The 19416-nt window shown below is 47.9% G+C and overlaps 1 protein-coding gene across 1 annotated transcript; it reads right to left on the bottom strand.

Annotated features, from left to right (window-relative positions):
* Positions 1–13517: 13517 nt before the first annotated feature.
* LOC129694642 (myelin-associated glycoprotein-like) lies at positions 13518–18637 on the bottom strand. Its single transcript, XM_055631376.1, has 4 exons — positions 18308–18637; positions 17004–17085; positions 16072–16451; positions 13518–14791 (listed from the first exon to the last, which is right to left on the bottom strand). Exons 2-4 carry the CDS (start codon positions 17041–17043, stop codon positions 14288–14290), a joined length of 924 nt encoding a protein of 307 aa, XP_055487351.1. The 5' UTR covers positions 17044–17085; positions 18308–18637; the 3' UTR covers positions 13518–14287.
* Positions 18638–19416: the final 779 nt, after the last annotated feature.

The following is a 19416-nucleotide window of genomic DNA, read 5'->3' as shown; positions in this document are numbered from 1 at the left end:
TGAACGTGAATTTCGTCCCTTTCAAGCAGCTCCAATGCCTGGCTGCGCACACCGCGATAACTATGTATAACTATGATCTCCTCCCTTCTCCTCCTCCCATTTTGTCCTAGTACGTGATAACTTCAATCAGCTTGCCGCTGACATCAGGCGTGGATGGCCTGTCAAACGCACCTCTTTACTTGCTGGCGTTCACCCCTTCTTCCTGGTTCGTGATGAGCTGGTGCTCATCGATGGCATTATCATCAAGGGCCACAAAGTTGTCGTCCCTGCCTCCCTCTACGACCTGTACTTCAATGCTGCCCACATGGGGCATCCAGGGGCTGACGCCACTGTCTCGCATGCCCAGGAATAGTACTATTGGCCTGGCATGGCGAAGTACATCAAGGCCAGAGTGGCTTCCTGCCCGGACTGCAATTCTCTTGCCCCGCATCAGCAGCGTCAGCCGCTGCTACAACAGCCTGCCCCTGACATGCCATGGTCCTCGCTGGCTGCCGACATTTTTGAATGGCGTGGAAAGCACTATCTTGTTTTGGTGGATTCTTACTCTAATTGGTTCGAGGTGGACCTTCTCCCTGCCATCACCTCAGAGATGGTCATCAGCAAGCTCCGCCGCCACTTCGCCACTTTTGGATCCCCTGTCCGGCTACAGAGAACGGCCGCCAGTTCACTAGCGCTGAGTTCAAAGCCCTCGCTACAAAGTGGAACTTCGATCATTACACCAGCAGTCCAGAGTACCCGCAGAGCAATGGCCTGGCTGAGCGCGCTGTGCGCAGTGCAAAGCACCTGCTTGAACAGTCCTATCTCTCCAATGGTGATTTCTACCAGGGGTTGCTGAACCTTCGGAATATATCCAGGGACTGTACCATTAAATCGCCTGCCCAAAGGCTCATGTCCCGTGTTATTCGCCCTCCGATGCCGATTGCCCAGCAAACTCTGGTGCCCAGGGTCCTGCAGCCTTCTGCCGTCCAGCAGCGAATTGCTCAGAAGCACGAAATCCAACGCCGCTCGCACGACAAGTCCAGCCGTCCTCTCTCCCCACTACTGCCAGGCCAGGTCGTCCGTTTGCAGACATCTACCGGTTTCTCCAGGCTCGCTACCGTGGTGGGGGTCGACGATTCTCCGCGTTCCTACTTGGTGGACTATGAGGGCGCTATCTACCGTCGCAGCCGTCAGCACCTGTTGGCGGTCAGAGAGCCGAAACCTCCTCCTGCTGTTCCTTATTCTCCTCCGCCTGCGGTGCCCCCCGCCAGTGACATGCCCCCTGCCCTTAACATGCCTTGGTCGGTTCTCGTTCTCCGCTCTCCGGTCCGCTCTCCTCCTGCCCGTCCCTCCCTCTCTCCGCCTGCCGCCCATTCCTCCCCTTCCCTCCCTCCTGGTTCTCCAGTTCCTGCCGGTTCCCCCTTGCAGCCGGCCTTCTCCTTCCCCCCTGTTCCTGTTCCCGTTCTGCCCTCTCTTCTTTCGGGTGGGGAGGGTGAGGGTGCTGTGCGCACTCGCTCGGGTCGGATCGTCAAACCTCCGGATCGCTACGGTGACTTTGCTTAGTTTTGCAGGTCCTGTATAATCAACCTGCCGTTCTTGTAACTGTTTAAATTGTATGGGAAAGGATGTAGATGGTTTATGCATGCAACCTATAAAGTAGCTACCTCATCACCATTAACACGCCCTCTCATATCAGTATAACTGTGATCTCCTCCCTTCTCCTCCTCCCATTTTGTCCTGGTACGCCTGAAGGCTGGGTGCATCCAGTACTGGGACGTGTGTCCCATGTGCTATATTAAAGACTCTAGTAAAGGTTACAGTGTGTCAGACTAAACTCCTTTACAAATACCTTCCGTAAAATATCAGTGTCTATTAATTGCACGTATATTCTCTTTTATTCTATTCCACAAACATCAAAAATATTTCAACTACATAGATTTAAATAGAACACAGACTGTTCCGCGGGTAACTCTTAACATTGACAATAATTGCTTCTATCAAATGATAGTCTGTTAAACACAGTCTTTACCTGCAGTTACAAAATCCGCTCGTAGCTATTAAATTTATATTTTGAGAATCCTGTGGGAATTTTGCTAATGCTATTCTGAAGCTCTTGCTCTTGTAGCACCATGTTCTATAACACGTTTCATAGCAAGCAGCTCTCTGTGTGGCATTGGTGAGTAATAATAATAATGAAATGCAGCCATTGGAAATCTGACAAAGGGTGGCACGGTGGCGCAGCGGTAGAGTTGCTGCGTGCAAGATTAATCCTGATACTATTTTTATATCATTACATGTTTTCTGCAGAGGATTTGGATTTGTTGCATTTGTAAACAAAGAGATTAAAATGCTGAACCATTACAGTCACATGTCTCAGAATTATGTTTTACACATCTCTTTTATTTGATTTTTGTCTCCTAATTTGAGGAAGGACATTCTTGGTATTGAGTAGGTAGCATAGGTTCACCAGGTTAATTCCCGTGATGGCGGGACTGACATATGTTGAAAGAATGGATCGACTGGGCTTGTATTCACTGGAATTTAGAAGGATGAGAGGGGACCTTATAGAAACATATACATCCTTAAGGGATTGGACAGGGATGCAGGGAAAATGTTCCCGATATTGGGGGGAGTCCAGAACCAGGGGTCACAGTTTAAGAATATGGGGTCGGCCATTTAGGACTGAGATGAGGAAAATCGTTTTCACCCAGAGAGTTGTGAATCTGGGAATTCTCTGCCACAGAAGGCAGTGGAGGCCAATTCACCTGATGTTTTCAAGAGTTAGATTTAGCTCTTTGGGCTAATGGAATGAAGGGATATGGGGAGAAAGCAGGAACGGGGTACTGATTTTGGATGGTCAGCCATGATCATATTGAGTGGCGGTGCTGGCACGAATGGCCGAATGACCTACTCCTGCACGTATGTTCTGTGTCCTCGCTGTGTCTCTAAACTAAACTAAAGCCTTCCGATTACATTCCCGTCTGAATATCTTGTAAAAGTCGCGATTGTGTCCTTTCGAAAGATTCAATTTTTTAAATTTCAAAATATACTTTATTTGAGAAATAAATATATCCGATAGATGATCCTTACAAGACTCCATCCAACATTCTTGGAGGCTATACATACATTCAATAATGTTTACACAAATTACACAAATTTATCCCCCACCCTTGCCACTCATGTGGCCCACTGGCATGGAATCCCTTCCCATATTTTTGAGGGGCGTCTCCACCACACCCTGCCCCCCATGTCCAGCAGCGGAAGGAACCTAGACTGTGGTCCTCCATCACTGAGAATTTTTTTTATATCAAAAAATGTAATTAATTATTAAAAATAATATTTACAATACAATGAAACAAACCAGATCCCACCCCCATAATACAAGACCAACAAATATACTAAATAAACGACTATACAACTATGTTACAATCCTTGTCAAGGATGCATTCCACCCCCCGCCGTGCCCAACGGTGCGGCAAATCCCCCAGGTTGCCCGTGGACAGTGTGTAGCAAAGATCCTACAGCGAGCAAGATCGTCCACTCGACCAAAAGACATAGTACGGTCATGGGCATATTCATGGGTAATTTAAGGCCCCATTCCCGTAACCGGCTTCCGTCTCCGCACCACAGATCCCATAGGATAATAGTGCGGAGACGGAAGCCGGTTACGGAAACATCCTCGTAAAAATAAAAGTTAGTTGGTAAAAATCTTCTTCTCATTTTCAGAATTTTAATGTATTAACACAAACTGATCCCCCGCAGCGTTGATTACACTGCGAGTCGGGTCGGGTCCGGTTACGGAAATGGATGAAAAAAAGGCCCACGTTCCGTTCCGTTGCGTACTACACGTCAGCCCATTGCATTTAGCAGGAGTGGTCTATCTTGCTCCGCTATAGGATCTTTGGTGCGTAGTCCCTCTCTAACACCACCCGGGCACGGACGTAACCCCGGAAAAGGGGCAGGCAGCTGGCTCGGGCAGAGCCCTCTTCTGCCTGACCCAGTGACTCGAGGATGGCCAGCTTGGCCAGGCCCAGGAGCAACCCAACCAGGACATCTTCAGCCCTACCCTCTCCCCCATGCACAGGGTGTCCAAAGATGAGGATGGTGGGTGAGAAATGCAGCCAGAAGGCAAGTAGCAGCAGCTTTAGATATTGGAACAGGGGATGCAGCCTCACACACACACACGTGGCTCACAGATTCTTCCAGCCCACAAAAGTGGCAGGCGGCTGGTGAGTCTGTGAACCGCGAGAGAAACAGGTTGCAGGGGACTCCGGTGCAATACCCTGCACCCCAGGTCCCCGATGTAGAGGGGGAGAATCCCTGCGTAGAGGGACCCCCCCCCCCACCGAGCCTTGGCGTTGGCTGCACCAAGCTTCAGTGCGTCCCTCAGCACGTACTCCTGCAGTCTGCAGCGGGCCAGTCGGCAACATTCTCCGACAGACATCCCGCTCCGCTGGGTGGTCAACAAAGCTCGTGCAGACCAAAGGGCGTCTTTCACCGAGTTGATGACCTTCCAGCAGCACTCGATGTCAGTCTCTGAATGTGTCCCTGGGAACAGTCCGTAAATCACAGAGTCCTCTGTGACAGAGCTGTTCAGAATAAATCGTGACAGGGACCCTTGCAAACCTCTCCAGACTCTCTTTGCAAATCCACACTCTGCAACGAGGTGGGCAACCGTCTCCTCTCCATAGCAGCCGTCCCAAGGGCAGCGTGCGCTGGTAGTGAGGTTCCGACGGTGCAGGAAGGATCTGACTGGGAGGGCTCCCCTCACCGCCAGCCAAGCCAGGTCTTGGTGCTTGTTGGTGAGTACTGGCGATGAAGCATTTCGCCAGACAAGCTGGGCAGTCTGCTCTGGGAACCACGCCACAGGATCCATGGAGTCATTTCGCTGCAGTGCCTGCAGGTCGTTCCGTGCTGACCACTGCCCGATGGACTTGTGGTCAAAGGTGTTGGTCAACGGCAATAGTGAATAATCCTTCATTTAAACCATCTCTTATCAATAAAACATAACCAATGGGAAAGAATGGGAATTAAAAGGATCGGCGATATGTATGAAATGGGAACTCTGTTATCATTCCAACAATTACAATTAAAATTTGTTGAAAAATAGCCAATATTTTAAATATCTTCAGATCTGCGATTTCATGAAGAAATATATACAAAGACATCAAACTATAATTTTAGACCCACTGGAAGAAGCAATGAATATTAAGGCTGACTCACAGAAATTAATATCATATTTATATAATTGTATTTTAAGTATAGAACTACCATCGACAGAGAGAAGATTGAGAACGAGAATTATTGATAAAAATCACGAAAAAAACAGTATTTGATATATATACACATGAATTTTCGATGAATGTAAGACATAACTTAATTCAATTCAAAATTTTACATAGATTATATTATTCAAAAACTAGACTGAATACATTTTATCCAAATACTTCTCCCATTTGTGACAAATGTTTATCTCAAAATGCCACTATAACACATTCTTTTGTTTCCTGCATAAATCTCCATAAATTCTGGAGCGATATTTTTGATATATTTACAAAATTATTCAAGATAAATATGGAGCCTAACACTGAAATGATTATACTTGTAGTAATGGGAGACTGGAATAAATTGAACACATTTCAAAACTCATTTTTTAATTATGGGTTAATAATAGCAAAAAAACCTATACTTAAATTTTGGAAAAATACACCCATACCAACGCTTAAAATGTGGATTATAAACATGTTGGACACAGCACATCTTGAAGAAATGCGATTCCTCCTAACAGATAAACCAGACCAATTCATAACGAGTTGGTCTCCATTTGTCGACTTCTTGGAAGCATATGGTGCAACAAAATCGTAAAAACCAATAGTTTCAGGACTGGGTGAAGGATGGTAAAGAATATAAATACCTATCTCCTACTTTCTACTTTCTACTCTTTCTCTCTCTTTTTTTAAATTTTATTTATTTATTTATCTTTTTTTTTTCCTCCTCACTTTCTCTCTCTTCATTTTTCTTTTTCACACACCATACATCACATGTTTTTCTATTTCCTATTATCTACTCTCTCTTTCTCTTTTATTATTAAAAACAAAATGAAGCTGTACATAAAATTTAACATGCGAATATATATTTGGCACCTTAAGATGCCACATTACTGTACTTACTTCAAATAAATATATTTAAAAAAAAAGAAAAAAAAAAGTGTTGGTCTGGAAGAACCTTTCCACAAACGACAGATGGTGCACAATGTCCAGCTGACTGGCATATTTCATGGCATCTGCCCCAGGCCCATCCTTCGCAACACCGGGGACAGGTAGAACCTCAACAGGTAGTGAAACCTGGTGCCCACGTGCCTTGGCTCTACGCTCCGCCTGATGCAGCCACACACGAAGGTGGCCATCAGGGTGAGGGCGACGTTGGGCACGCTTTTACCCCCTTTGTCTGCCAACTTGTGTATTGTGGCCCGTCGCACCCGGTCAATCCTCGACCCCCAGATGAACTGGAAGACGGCCCGGGTGCTCCCTGTGGCGTAGGAGGGAGGGACAGGCCACACTTGCGCCAAGTACAGCAGCCCCGAGAGCACCTCACACCTGATGACCAAGTTCTTTCCCGTTATAGAGAGTGAGCGTTGCTTCCACAGCTCCAGTTTCTTCCCAACCTTGGCTATCACTCCAGCATAATCTTGTCACATGCCTCAGCCCCCTCGAACCAGATCCCCAGCACCTTCAGGCTTGATGGTGAAGGGGACGGAAGATCGGTCGGGCCAGTTGCCAAAGAGCAAGGCCTCGCTCTCCCTGCGGTTCACCCTGGCTCCCGTGGCCGACTCAAACTGGTCGCAGATGCTGATCAATCTGCGGACCGACCCTGGATCCGAGCAGAAGACGGCGACATCGTCCATGTACAGGGAGGTTTTGACCCGAGTGCCCCCACTGCCTGGCAATGTCACTCCTCTTATGCTCGCATCCTTCCTGATGGACTCGGCAAAAGGTTCAATACAACAGATGAACAAGACAGGGGAGAGAGGGCAACCCTGCCTGACTCCAGACCTGACGGGGAAACTGTCTGATTCCCACCCATTGATTTGGACTGCACTACAGATATCGGTGTAGAGCAGTTAGATCCAATTCCTGATTCTCTTCCCAAAGCCCATTTTGGAGAGCACGTCCCTCATGTGCACGTGCGATGTCCTGTCGAAGGCCTTCTCCTGGTCCAAGCTGACTAGGCAGGCATCCACCTGTCTGTCCTGCATGTAGGCGATGGTATCTCTCAGCAGCGCCAGGCTGTCTGAGATTTTCCTGCCAGGTACAGCACAGGTTTGGTCCGGGTGGATCACCCATCCCAGGGCAGTCTTGACCCGGTTGGCGATGGCCTTAGACAGGATCTTGTAATCAACATTCAATAATGTGATGGGTCTCCAATTCCTTATATCATTCATCTCCTCCTTCTGCTGTAGATTAGGGTGATGCTGCCCTTCCTCATAGAGTCTGACATGCTGCCGGCTAGAAGCATGTGGTTGTACACTTCCAGCAGGTCCGGGCCCACCCAGTCCCACAGAGCCCAATACAACTCGGCCGGTAAGCCATCGCTTCCGGGAGTTTTATTCGAGTCAATGGAACGGATGGATCCAGTCAGCTCCTCTATGGTCAGTGGTTGGTCCAGACTCTCCCGCTTGCTGTCCTCCAAGACCTCCGTGATGGAGGACAGGAAGTTCTGGGAGGCGGTGCTGTCTGTGGCCTTTCTGTCGCACAAATCCGTGTAAAAGGATGTGCAGATCCTCAGCATGTCCGTCTGTGAGGATGTTACCGAGCCGTCCTCCTCCCTAAGGCTGTTGATCACAGAGCTCCCCCTGTGAACCTTACGGAAGAAGAAACGTGAGCACGTCTCATCCTGCTCCACATGGCGGACCCTGGATCAGAAGATGATCTTGGAGGATTCGCAGGTAAAGAGCCGAGTTTGCCGGACCTTCTACTCTCTAAGTTCCTCCCTCACATCCCCCCCTCTCGACTGCAGAAGGAGCAGTTGCTACAAATCTGTCTGGAGTTGACACAATTCCCTCTGACTCTGTCTAGAATATAGAATACATTTATTGTCATTACACAATACTGTGCAACAAAATCCATTGCATCTCCTTCAGTTTAAAAAGAACAAAACACAACAGCCATTGACTCACATATACACAAACCAGTAAATAAATAATAAATAGGTATTAAAAATATTTTAAAGGTTATTTCGCATTATCTTGCACCACGAATTATATTGTGCTTCCCCCAGTGTTCTCTGTTAGAGTTAAGTTCTTTTATCACACATGGGTAGAAACTATTTTTTAGTCTACAGAGACCTGTATCGCCTCCCAGAGGGTAGCAGAGTGAAAAGGTGATTGGCAGGGTGTGATGTGCCCTGTTTGATGTTTGTGGCCTGGCGCAAGCATCGGGCCGTGTATATGTCATCCAGGGAGGGTAGTTGAGCGTTTGTGATGCTCTGTGCAGTTTTTATAACTCTCTGCAGCGCCCTCCTCTCAGCCACAGTGCAGCTAGCAAACCACACCAGGATGCCATAGGAGAGGATACTTTCCACTGCCCACCGGTAGAAGGACAGCAGCAGCGGCTGTGAAACGTTTGCTCTCCGCAGAGACCTCAGGAAATACAGCCGCTGCTGTGACTTCTTCACCAGAGTGACGGTGTTCATTTGCCATTTGAGGTCCTGGGAGATGTATATTCCCAGAAACGTAAAGTCAGTGACTCTCTCCACCATGTCTCCTTTGATGTAGAGAGGAGCAGGTTCCACTCTCCTCCTCCTGAAGTCAACAACCAGTTCTTTTGTTTTGGTTGGGTTGAGTACCAGGTTATTTTTAGTGCACCAGACAGTCAGTTTTTGGACTTCATCTCTGTAGGCAGACTCGTCGTTGTTATTTATCAGCCCCACCACAGTCGTGTCATCCGCAAACTTGATGATACGGTTTGTGCTGTGTGTTGGTGTGCAGTCATAGGTGTATCTTGTGTATAAGATGGGACTCAGCACTGTCTTGCTCTCTGAACCCCTTTAAATATGAAGAACCTCTTGATGTTTTCCTGGGTTGCTTCCCACCAGTGTGTCGGGGAGTCAAAGAGGGGCCTCACCGTTCTCCAACATGCATAGTCCCTCTTTAGCTCCTCAATGTACTCTGGGGTTAACAGCTTCACATTTAACTTCCACGTCCCTCTGCCTGCCTTCCGATACACATTAGTCAGCTGGAGCGGAGAGCCACGGTACATTACATCCACCACCAGGAGAAGCCCCCTCCCCCCTCCAACCACCTCCATGACCTCAGTGATGGTGAATCTCCCTCCCCGCAGCAAGATCCCCGGACCGGAAGCGCGGAAATCATTGCCTCCCCCGACCGTACCGACAGTCCGTGTGGCCCAGATACTGTGAGGCGTTTACACATCGCACAGTGTTCTTCACACTGCGCACGTTTAGCGAGGCCAGTTTTAGCTCCATTGCCCTTAAATTGTCACTGACCATGATCTTGTCCTCTCATGCCCACCGCTTTGGTGAATTGCAGGGCCGTTTCTGGGCTCAGGTACTGGGTGCTGGCATCCTCAAAGGGGGGGGGTCTCCTCTGGCGTAGCTGGGTCACAGCTTAAGGATAAGGGGGAAATCCTTTAAGAACGAGATGAAAAAAATATTTTTTCACACACAGAGTGGTGAATCTCTAGAACTCTCTGCCACAGAGGGTAGTTGAGGCCAGTTCATTGGCTATATTTAAGACGGAGTTAGATGTGGCCCTTGTGGCTAAAGGGATCAGGGGATATGGAGAGAAGGCAGGTACGGGATACTGAGTTGGATGATCAGCCATGATCATATTGAATGGCGGTGCTGGCTCGAAGGGCCGAATGGCCTACTCCTGCACCTATTTTCTATGTATCTATAGACTCGGCTTGTACTCGCTACAGTTTCGAAGATTGAGGGGGGATCTTATAGAAACTTACAAAATTCTTAAGGGGTTGGACAGGCTAGATGCAGGAAGATTATTCCCGATGTTGGGGAAGTCCAGAACAAGGGGTCACAGTTTAAGGATAAGAGGGAAGTCTTTTAGGACCAAGATGAAAAAATCATTTTTTTACACAGAGAGTGGTGAATCTGTAGAATTCTCTGCCACAGAAGGTAGTTGAGGCCAGTTCATTGGCTATATTTAAGAGGGAGTTAGATGTGGCCCTTGTGGTTAAAGGGATCAGGGGGTATGGTGAGAAGGCAGATACTGGATACTGAGTTGGATGATCAGCCATGATCATATTGAATGGCGGTGCAGGCTCGAAGGGCCGAATGGCCTACTCCTGCACCTATTTTCTATGTTTCTATGACTCTTTTCTTAGACTTTCCCGTTCCCTCCGGCCTTGGCTCTTTGGGCAGAGCCCTCTGGTGTTTCTTGCTTTTCACCACCTGCCATGCCTCCTCCTGTTCCCCCTCTTCCATCGACTCTCCCTCCTGGACAGGGGGCTGGGGGTCTCTGTCCAGTGGTTGGTTGGGGGCTGGAGGTGGTCGGGCTGTCCTCATCCCTGTTCTCTCTTTCTGCTGGGGTGTTGGCAGTGGTGGGAGGCTTCCCGCCCACCCTGAGGGTGTTGGCAACAGCCCCTCTTATCGCCTGTACGTAGGCACAGGCTCTTTTAGGGCAGGCCCTGTAGAGGTGACCTGCCTCCCTGCACAGGTTACAGTTCTTGCTCACTTGGCAGTACTTTGTCTCGTGGCCTTCCAGCTTCTTCAGCAGCGACAACAGAGCTTCCTTCCCCTTGTCCCGGATTCTTGCGTCAGCTTCTGCCACTTGGATACTTGAAAGTGACATCAAAGTATTAGTTACCAGGGAAGTCCTGGAGACAGTAAATGTCTTTGGCAACAAATTTCCAGCCTCCAGCAAAACCTTCCTGACGAACTGGACCCGTGAGAAGGGATTCCCCTCGCTGAGGTCCTTCATGCTCACTCGCAGGGTATTGCGGGTTCCCCATCAATAGACAACAGACAATAGACAATAGGTGCAGGAGTAGGCTCTTCGGCCCTTCGAGCCAGCACCGCCATTTAATGTGATCACGGCTGATCATCCACAATCAGTACCCAGTTCCTGCCTTCTCTCTGTATCCCTAGACTCCGCTATATTTAATAGCTCTATCGAACTCTCTCTTGAAAGCATCTAGAGAATCGGCCTCCACTGCCTTCTGAGGCAGAGAATTCCACAGATTCTCAACTCTCTGGGTCAAAATGTTTTTCCTCATCTTGTTCTAAATGGTCTACCCCTTATTCTTAAACTGTGGCACCTGGTTCTGGACTTCCCCAACATCGGGAACATGATTCCTGCCTCTAGCGTGTCCAATCCCTTAATAATTTTATATGTTTCAATAAGATCCCTTCTCATCCTTCTCAATTCCAGAGTATACAAGCCCAGCCGCTCAATTCTATCAACATATGACAGTCCCGCCATACTGGGAATTAACATTGTGAACCTACACTGCACTCCCTCAATAGCAAGAATGTCCCTCAAATTAGGAGATCAAACTGCAAGTTAGGAGACCAAAACTATGTCCCCTGGCCCTCGATTCCCCTACTCTGGGCAAGAGATTCTGTGCGTTTACCAGATCTATTCCTCTCGATTTTGTACACCTCTATAAGATCAGCCCTCATCCTCCTGCGCTCCAAGGAATAGAGTCCCAGACTACTTAACCTTTCCCCGTAGCTCAGACCCTCGAGTCCTGGCAACATCCTCGTAAACATTTGGTATTTTCCCAATGACTCTACTGAACTACTGTATACTTCCTATCGGGATGCATCACAGCTTGGTTTGGGAACAGCTCTGCCCAAGACCGTAAAAAAATACACAGAGAGTTGTGGACGTAGCCCGGTCCCTGTCACACAAACCAACCTCGCCCCTCGCCTATCGCCCCATATCTGAGGAAGGAGGTGCTGGTTCTTGAGAGGGTCCAGAGTAGGTTTACAAGAATGATTCCAGGAATTAGTGGGTTAGCGTCTGATGAGCGATTGACGGCACTGGGACGAAAAGAAACTGTTCAATATCTCCCCCATCTCTTTTGGCTCTGCAGATAGTTGTCCACTCTGACTCTCTAATGGACCAATTCTATCCCTCGTTATCCTTTTGCTATTAATATAGCGGTAGAAACCCTTCGGATTTACTTTTACCTTACTTGCCAAAGCAACCTCATATCTTCTTTTAGCTTTTCTAATTTATTTCTTAAGATTCTTTTTACATTCGTTATACTCCTCAAGCACCTCATTTACTCCATTCTGCCTATAATTATTGTAGATCTCCCTCTTTTTCCGAACCAAGTGTCCAATTTCCCTTGAAAACCAGGGCTCTTTACAATTTTTACGATTTCCTTTCAACCGAACAGGGACATAAAGATTCTGTACTCTTAAAATTTAATTGAAAACACTAGGCTTGTATTCACTGGAGTTTAGAAGGATGAGGGGATATCTTATAGAAACATATAAAATTATAAAAGGACTGGACAAGGTAGATGCATGAAAAATGTTCCCAATGTTGGGCGAGTCCAGAACCAGGGGCCATAGTCTTAGAATAAAGGGGAAGCCATTTAAGACTGAGGTGAGAAAAAACTTTTTCACCCAGAGAGTTGTGAATTTGTGGAATTCCCTGCCACAGAGGGCAGTGGAGGCCAAGTTACTCGATGGATTTAAGAGAGTTAGATAGAGCTCTAGGGGCCAGTGGAATCAAGGGATATGGGGAGAAGACAGGCACGGGTTATTGATTGGGGACGATCAGCCATGATCACAATGAATGGCGGTGCTGGCTCGAAGGGCCGAATGGCCACCTCCTGCACCTATTTTCTATGTCTATGTCTATGTCCATCCACAGCTCGTTGCTGGAACGTGTTGTGTTCAGCGTGACACCTGATGTCTCCACATCAGGTTAGACGCTGGGAAACTCTGGAGGGAGCAGAGGATCGCTGCAGAGTTTCCTTCCTTTATACTGACCCAGGAATTGTTCACATTGTCGGGGGAAGTGATTGAGAGATTCTGGGGGGCGTCTGCAAACAGATAACATTCAGCAACCAGTTTTGCGGCACTTTCGGTGATCCTTGTAAAAGACTTTAGTCTTCAGACTGTAGAGATACACTGCGGAAATAGGCCCTTCAGCCCACGGAGTCCGCGCCAACCATCGATCACACATTCACACACTAGTTCTATGTTTAGGGAAATGAGAGATATAGACGATGGTGTAGAGACATATAGAACAAAGAATGAAAGATATGCAAAAAATTAACAATGATAAAGGAAACAGGCCGTTGTTAGCTGTTTGTTGGTTGAGAACGAGAAACATAGAAACATAGAAATTAGGTGCAGGAGTAGACCATTCGGCCCTTCGAGCCTGCACCGCCATTCAATATGATCATGGCTGATCATCCAACTCAGTATCCCGTACCTGCCTTCTCTCCATACCCCCTGATCCCCTTAGCCACAAGGGCCACATCTAACTCCCTCTTAAATATAGCCAATGAAGTGGCCTCAACTACCCTCTGTGGCAGAGAGTTCCAGAGATTCACCACTCTCTGTGTGAAAAAAGTTCTTCTCATCTCGGTTTTAAAGGATTTCCCCTTTATCCTTAAGCTGTGACCCCTTGTCCTGGACTTCCCTAACATCGGGAACAATCTTCCTGCATCTAGCCTGTCCAACCCCTTAAGAATTTTGTAAGTTTCTATAAAATCCCCTCTCAATCTCCTAAATTCTAGAGAGTATAAACCAAGTCTATCCAGTCTTTCTTCATAAGACAGTCCTGACATCCCAGGAATCAGTCTGGTGAACCGTCTCTGCACTCCCTCTATGGCAATAATGTCCTGCCTCAGATTTGGAGACCAAAACTGTACGCAATACTCCAGGTGTGGTCTCACCAAGATGAGCTGATGAGACTTGGGTGGGGGAGGGATGGAGAGAGAGGGAATGCCGGGGCTACCTGAAGTTAGAGAAATCAATGTACATACCACTGGGCTGTTAACTGCCCAAGCAAAATATGAGATGCTGATCCTCCAATTTGCATTTAACCTCACTCTGTCAATGGTGGTGTCCGAGGACAGAAAGTTCAGTGTGGGAATGGGAAGGAGAATTAATGTGTTTAGCAACCAGGAGATCAGGTAGGTCCTACACCTCTCTACAAGATCGTCTATATCTCTCGTTTCCATTTCCTGTAACTTTCAGTCTGAAGAAAGCTCTCGACCCGAAACGTTGCCCATTCCTTGTCTCCATAGATGCAGCCTGTCCTGCTGAGTTTCTCCAGCTTTTGGTGTTGATTTGATTAGTACAGGTGTCAGAGGATATGGGGAGAAGGCAGAAGAAAGGGGTTAGGAGAGAGAGATTGATCAGCCATGATTGAATGGCAGAGTAGAGTTGATGGGCTGAATGGCCTAATTCTGCACCTATCGTCTATGACCTTATATACCAGCACTGCTAATAGATTATTGATGTTCCTGCACAATAAACGATCTCCGTACTTACATTCCACAGTCAGTGTGAGGGTCTGCTCCGATGACACAGTTGGGTATGTGACTCTGCAGGTGAGGTTTTGCCCGTGATGTTTGAGCGCTGGGGTCAGGGACAGAACAGAAGTATATGTCAGAGTGTCACCCTGCTGAGTTACGCTGTGTGAGGCTGACGGTGGTTCATCAGCGGGGGTGACCCAGGTTAAGGTGGGTGCCGTTCCATCACACGTGGTGCTGAAGGAGCAGGTCATGTCCACAGGCTTTCCTGCCACCAATTCAGCAGGGAATATCGTGGGTTTATCCATGAAATCTAACACACAGAGAAACAAATACTGTTAGTTAAATATCACTGGATACATCGGTTCACATTGAAATCCTAGTCCCACATGAGCAAGGATGTTTTTACAAGGTATAGAAGTGTGAAAACGCACACCTACAGATTCAGGGACAGTTTCTTCCCAGCTGTTATCAGGCAACTGAATCATCCTACCACAACCAGGGAGCGGTCCTGAACTACTATCTGCCTCAGCAGAAAGACTATACATGATTGCAATCGAGCCATTTGCAGTGTATGTAATTGTAATTGTAATTGTAAATCTTTATTGTCATTTCCTGAGTATTCGCATACCCAGAGGAAACAAAAAAACGTTGCTCAACCAGTGTCCATTCAGTTTGCATTAAAAAATAAATAGGAATTAAAATAAAAAATACATGTCATGAACAAATTTAACACTCTACTAAACATTCAACAGCCGTTCCGACCGGCAGCGGCACAACAGTGGCTCTGCTGCAGTGTGGGGGTTTATGCGCGATACTTGGCAGGGGGCAAAGTCCATTTAACAGTCTTATAGCCTGCGGGAAGAAGCTGAGGAGCATCCTGCTGGTTTTGCAGCTAATGCTCCTGTACCTCTTCCCAGATGGGAGGATGGAGAAAATGTCATGCGATGGGTGGTAAGGGTCTTTGTTGATGGAGATGGCTCTGTTGATACATCTCTTCTTGTATATGTCCAGCAGGAAGGGGAGTGGAGCACCAATAATCCTGCTTGCGGTCTTTACTATCCTGTCCAGTTGGTGCCGTTCGTACGCCTTGCAGCTCCCGAACCAGGAAGTGATGCCGTATGTCAGTGTGCTCTCGACAGTCCCCCTATAAAAAGTCCGTAGGTGTGTGGTGGGGAGGCCTGCTTTACATAGTCTTCGGAGAGGGTGAAGTCGCTGCTGGGCTCTCTTGACCAGAGCTATGGTGTTGGCCGTGGACGTCAGGTCATCAGACAGATGTAGTCCTAAGAACTTTATGCTGCTGACCCTTTCCACATCAGCTCCGTCGATGTGCAGAGGTGTATGGTGTTGTTTCCCCGCCCTCCTGAAGTCAACCACCATCTCCTTAGTTTTTCCCACGTTAAGAATGAGGTTGTGGGATTTGCACCAACCTGTATGGATACGTGATAAGTGAATAACGTTTAGTGCAAGGTAAAGCCAGCAAAGTCCAATCAAGGATAATTCGATGGGTCACCAGTGAGGTCGGCAGTAGTTCAACACTGCTCTCTGGTTGTGGTAGGATGGTTCAGTTGCCTGATAACAGCTGGTAGAAACTGTTGAGTGAATGAGTGAATTATACAGTGCACTTACCAGTAACACTAAGCTGTGTTACAGGGAGGAAGTTGTAACGATCTCCCCCATCGAAATCAACTCTGAAAGCATAACGACCTGCATCTTGCTGCATGACGTTGTCTATAACCAGGGAACAGTCCTTGTCTATCAGGATTCCTGACAGCCGGGTCCAATGCTGAAACTTTGTTGATTCTAGACTGTGTTCCCCGGAGTGGAAGGCTACAGGATCTTTGTTGCGCGACTCACTGATAAACCAGATTCCAGTCGGTTGTTTATTGTTCAGTTTCGACGGAAATCTGTAGTGACACGGAATCCGTGCACACAAACCATTCTGCGCTGTCACAGCTCCGGGATTGTCCGCACTCCACTCTCCCGACACCACGGCTGAGGAGAGAAGGAACAATCTTTAGCAGTGAACACCCTGTCAGTTCACTGGACTTTCCACACCGTTTATCCTGCGCTGTGGACCCGGTGTGAACAGAGCGTAGAAGAGCAGCATGGTGGTGTAGTGGTAGAGTCTCCCTCCTCACCGCCCCTCCCCCAGTGCATCACTCCCTCCTCACCGCCCCTCCCCCAGTGCATCACTCCCTCCTCACCGCCCCTCCCCCAGTGCATCACTCCCTCCTCACCAAAGATCTTTGCCCCAAAGTGCATACGAGTGCATCACTCCCTCCTCCTCACCGCCCCTCCCCCAGTGCATCATCCTCATGCCTCCCTTTGGCCGGAAGCCGGATCAACTGGCCCCCCAGTGCATCAATCCCTCCTATCCTCCCCATGAATCTGCCCTGACAATGCACTCCGTCCTCACCGCCCTAGGAGTAGGCCATCTTGCTCCGCTATAAGATCTTTGCTCCTCACCACCCCTCACACAGTGCATCCGCCCCTCCCCCAGTGCATCACTCCCCGTAAACACTTCTGAGTTGCTGCTGATGGTACCTTGGAGAAGGGAGAGGAGGAAGAACGATCTCCCGATCATTGTCCGATCCCAGATATCCCGTCAGTTACCCGATCTCCCGGTCTGGAAGAGAAAGTTATTGCAGTAAAACTCCAGCGACCAATATACATTAAGCAACATGGATGCAATGCTGAGGCTCTATGAGGAGCTGGTGAGGCCACATTTGGAATATTGTGAGGAATTTTGAGCCCCGCATCTGATGAAGGATGTGGTGACTCTGGAGAGGGTCCAGAGGAGGTTTACAGGAATGGTCCCAGGAATGAGTGTGTTTACATATGAGAGTGTTTGTCAGCACTGGGTCTGTACTAGCTGGAGTTTAGAAGAATGAGGGAGGACCGCATTGAAACCTACCGAATAGTGAAAGGCTTGGATAGAGTGGATGTGGAAAGGACTTTTCCACTAGTGGGAGGGTCATAGCCTCAGAATTCAACGTTCTTCTAGGAAGGAGATGAGGAGGAATTTCTTTAGTGAGAGGGTGGTGAATCTGTGGAATTCTTTGCCACAGAAGGCTGTGGCGGCCCAGTCAGTGGATATTGTTGAGGCAGAGAATAGATAGATTGTGAATTTGTGCGGGTGTCAGGGGTTATAGGGAGAAGGCAGGAGAATGGGATTAGTAGGGAGAGATGGATCAGCCATGATTAAAAGGCGGAGTAGATTTGATGGGCTGAATGGCCTAATTCTGCTCCTATCACATGTCTGTAAATATCACCAACAGCATACGCTGCACCAACTACATTGAAGCTGTGGTCAATAAAGCAACTGATGTCTCATCTTGCTCAAAAGATGAAGGAAGTTCAGCATTTCTCCAGTGACTCAAACCAACTACTCCACATGAAATGTGAAAGAACACGGTCAGGTTGCATTACACTTTGGTTTGGGACCAGATAAGACCAAGACCACAAGAAATTGCTCAGAGCTTAGTTTAGTTTAGAGATACTCCAGCATTTTGCTCCTACAGCACAGAAACATGTGCTGACCACGAAAACTGACCTTCCCACATGTGCGAGTTCCGTGTTTACTTTTTGAGAACACAAGGCTTTTCACTTTAACCCAGTGCACGTGACACGGAAACTCACACACTTTTCTGTGTTTAGAGATACAACGTGTCCCGCAGGCCCTTCCAGCCATCGAGTCTGTGCCGGTGGTCGATCACCCGCACACTAACACTATCCTACACACGCTAGGGACAATTTACAGTGTTGCCAAGCCAACTAGCTACAAACCTGCACGTCATTGGACTGGGGGGAAGCGATGTGGGGGGGAGCGACAGACACGTATTACGTACCTGGGTTCTGTCCGCTGGTCGAGTATCGACTGACAAACACTCAGGGAGCCAGTGTCCTCATCCTCAGCGGCCGTCACTGTGTGGAGAACACAAATGTGTAGAGGGGTAGATTAGCATCTGGAAACGGAAGTAAAATAAGGAAGTATTCTTTTATCAGCAAACGGTTAAGTAAGTAAGTAAATAAGTTTATTGGTCAAGTATCCATATACAAGGAATTTGCCTTGGTGCTCTGCCCACAAGTAACAACATGACATACAGTGACAGTTACGAATGACTCAGAAAACACTAAACATTAATAATAATAACACATTAATGATAAAACACCATTGATCAAGCATGTGAAGTTTTAAATACCAGATCAAGAGGGATTGTACAGATTTTTGGCTGTTGAGTTGGGAACACTCCATCGTGGATCGAAAACAGGTTTTTATGTCTGGCATTGTCCATGGCAGCTTTTTGACAGCCCATCAGTCGTCTGATTGTAGAGGGAAGTGTACCAGAATTCAGAGTTTGTGCAACCCAGAGGGGTGTACTGTATAAGGTCAGAGATGATAGGAGCACGCTCGCATCGCTGGCCCTTGCAGTGTACAGTTCATCCATGGCGGGAAGGTTATCAGCCCACCATGTCCATTCTCCTTTTCTGATCGCCCATCGATTGGTCTGCTGCAGCCTCCATGTGTCCAGAATTTGGTGGCTGAGCCAAACCAGATCATGATGGAGAAGGTGAGAACAAACTCTACGATGGTCGTGTAGAATTGGACCATTATTGCCAGTGGCAGATTGTGCTTCCTCAGCTGCCGTAGGAAGTACATCCTCTGTTGTGCCTTTTTGACTGTGGGGTCGATGGTAGCCCCCCACTTAAGGTCCTTGGAGATGATGGTTCCCAGGAACTTAAAAGACTGCACAGATGTGACTGTGATGTTGTTGATGGTGAGTGGGGTGAGGGGAGGGGGAGCTCTCCTTAAATCTACAATCAATTCCACTGTCTTAAGAGCATTGAGCTCCAGGTTGCTGCGATGGCACCAGGACGCCAGCTGTTCACTCTTCCTGTCTTGCATTATTCTGATTCCTCCCCATTTGAGTACAAACTCACTGAGAGTCAGGCCCAG

Source organism: Leucoraja erinacea, unplaced genomic scaffold (assembly GCF_028641065.1).
Source record: "Leucoraja erinacea ecotype New England unplaced genomic scaffold, Leri_hhj_1 Leri_742S, whole genome shotgun sequence".
NCBI lineage: Eukaryota > Metazoa > Chordata > Chondrichthyes > Rajiformes > Rajidae > Leucoraja > Leucoraja erinaceus.
Note: the sequence above shows the minus strand (reverse complement) of the source record. Positions and strands in the feature narration are given on the sequence as shown.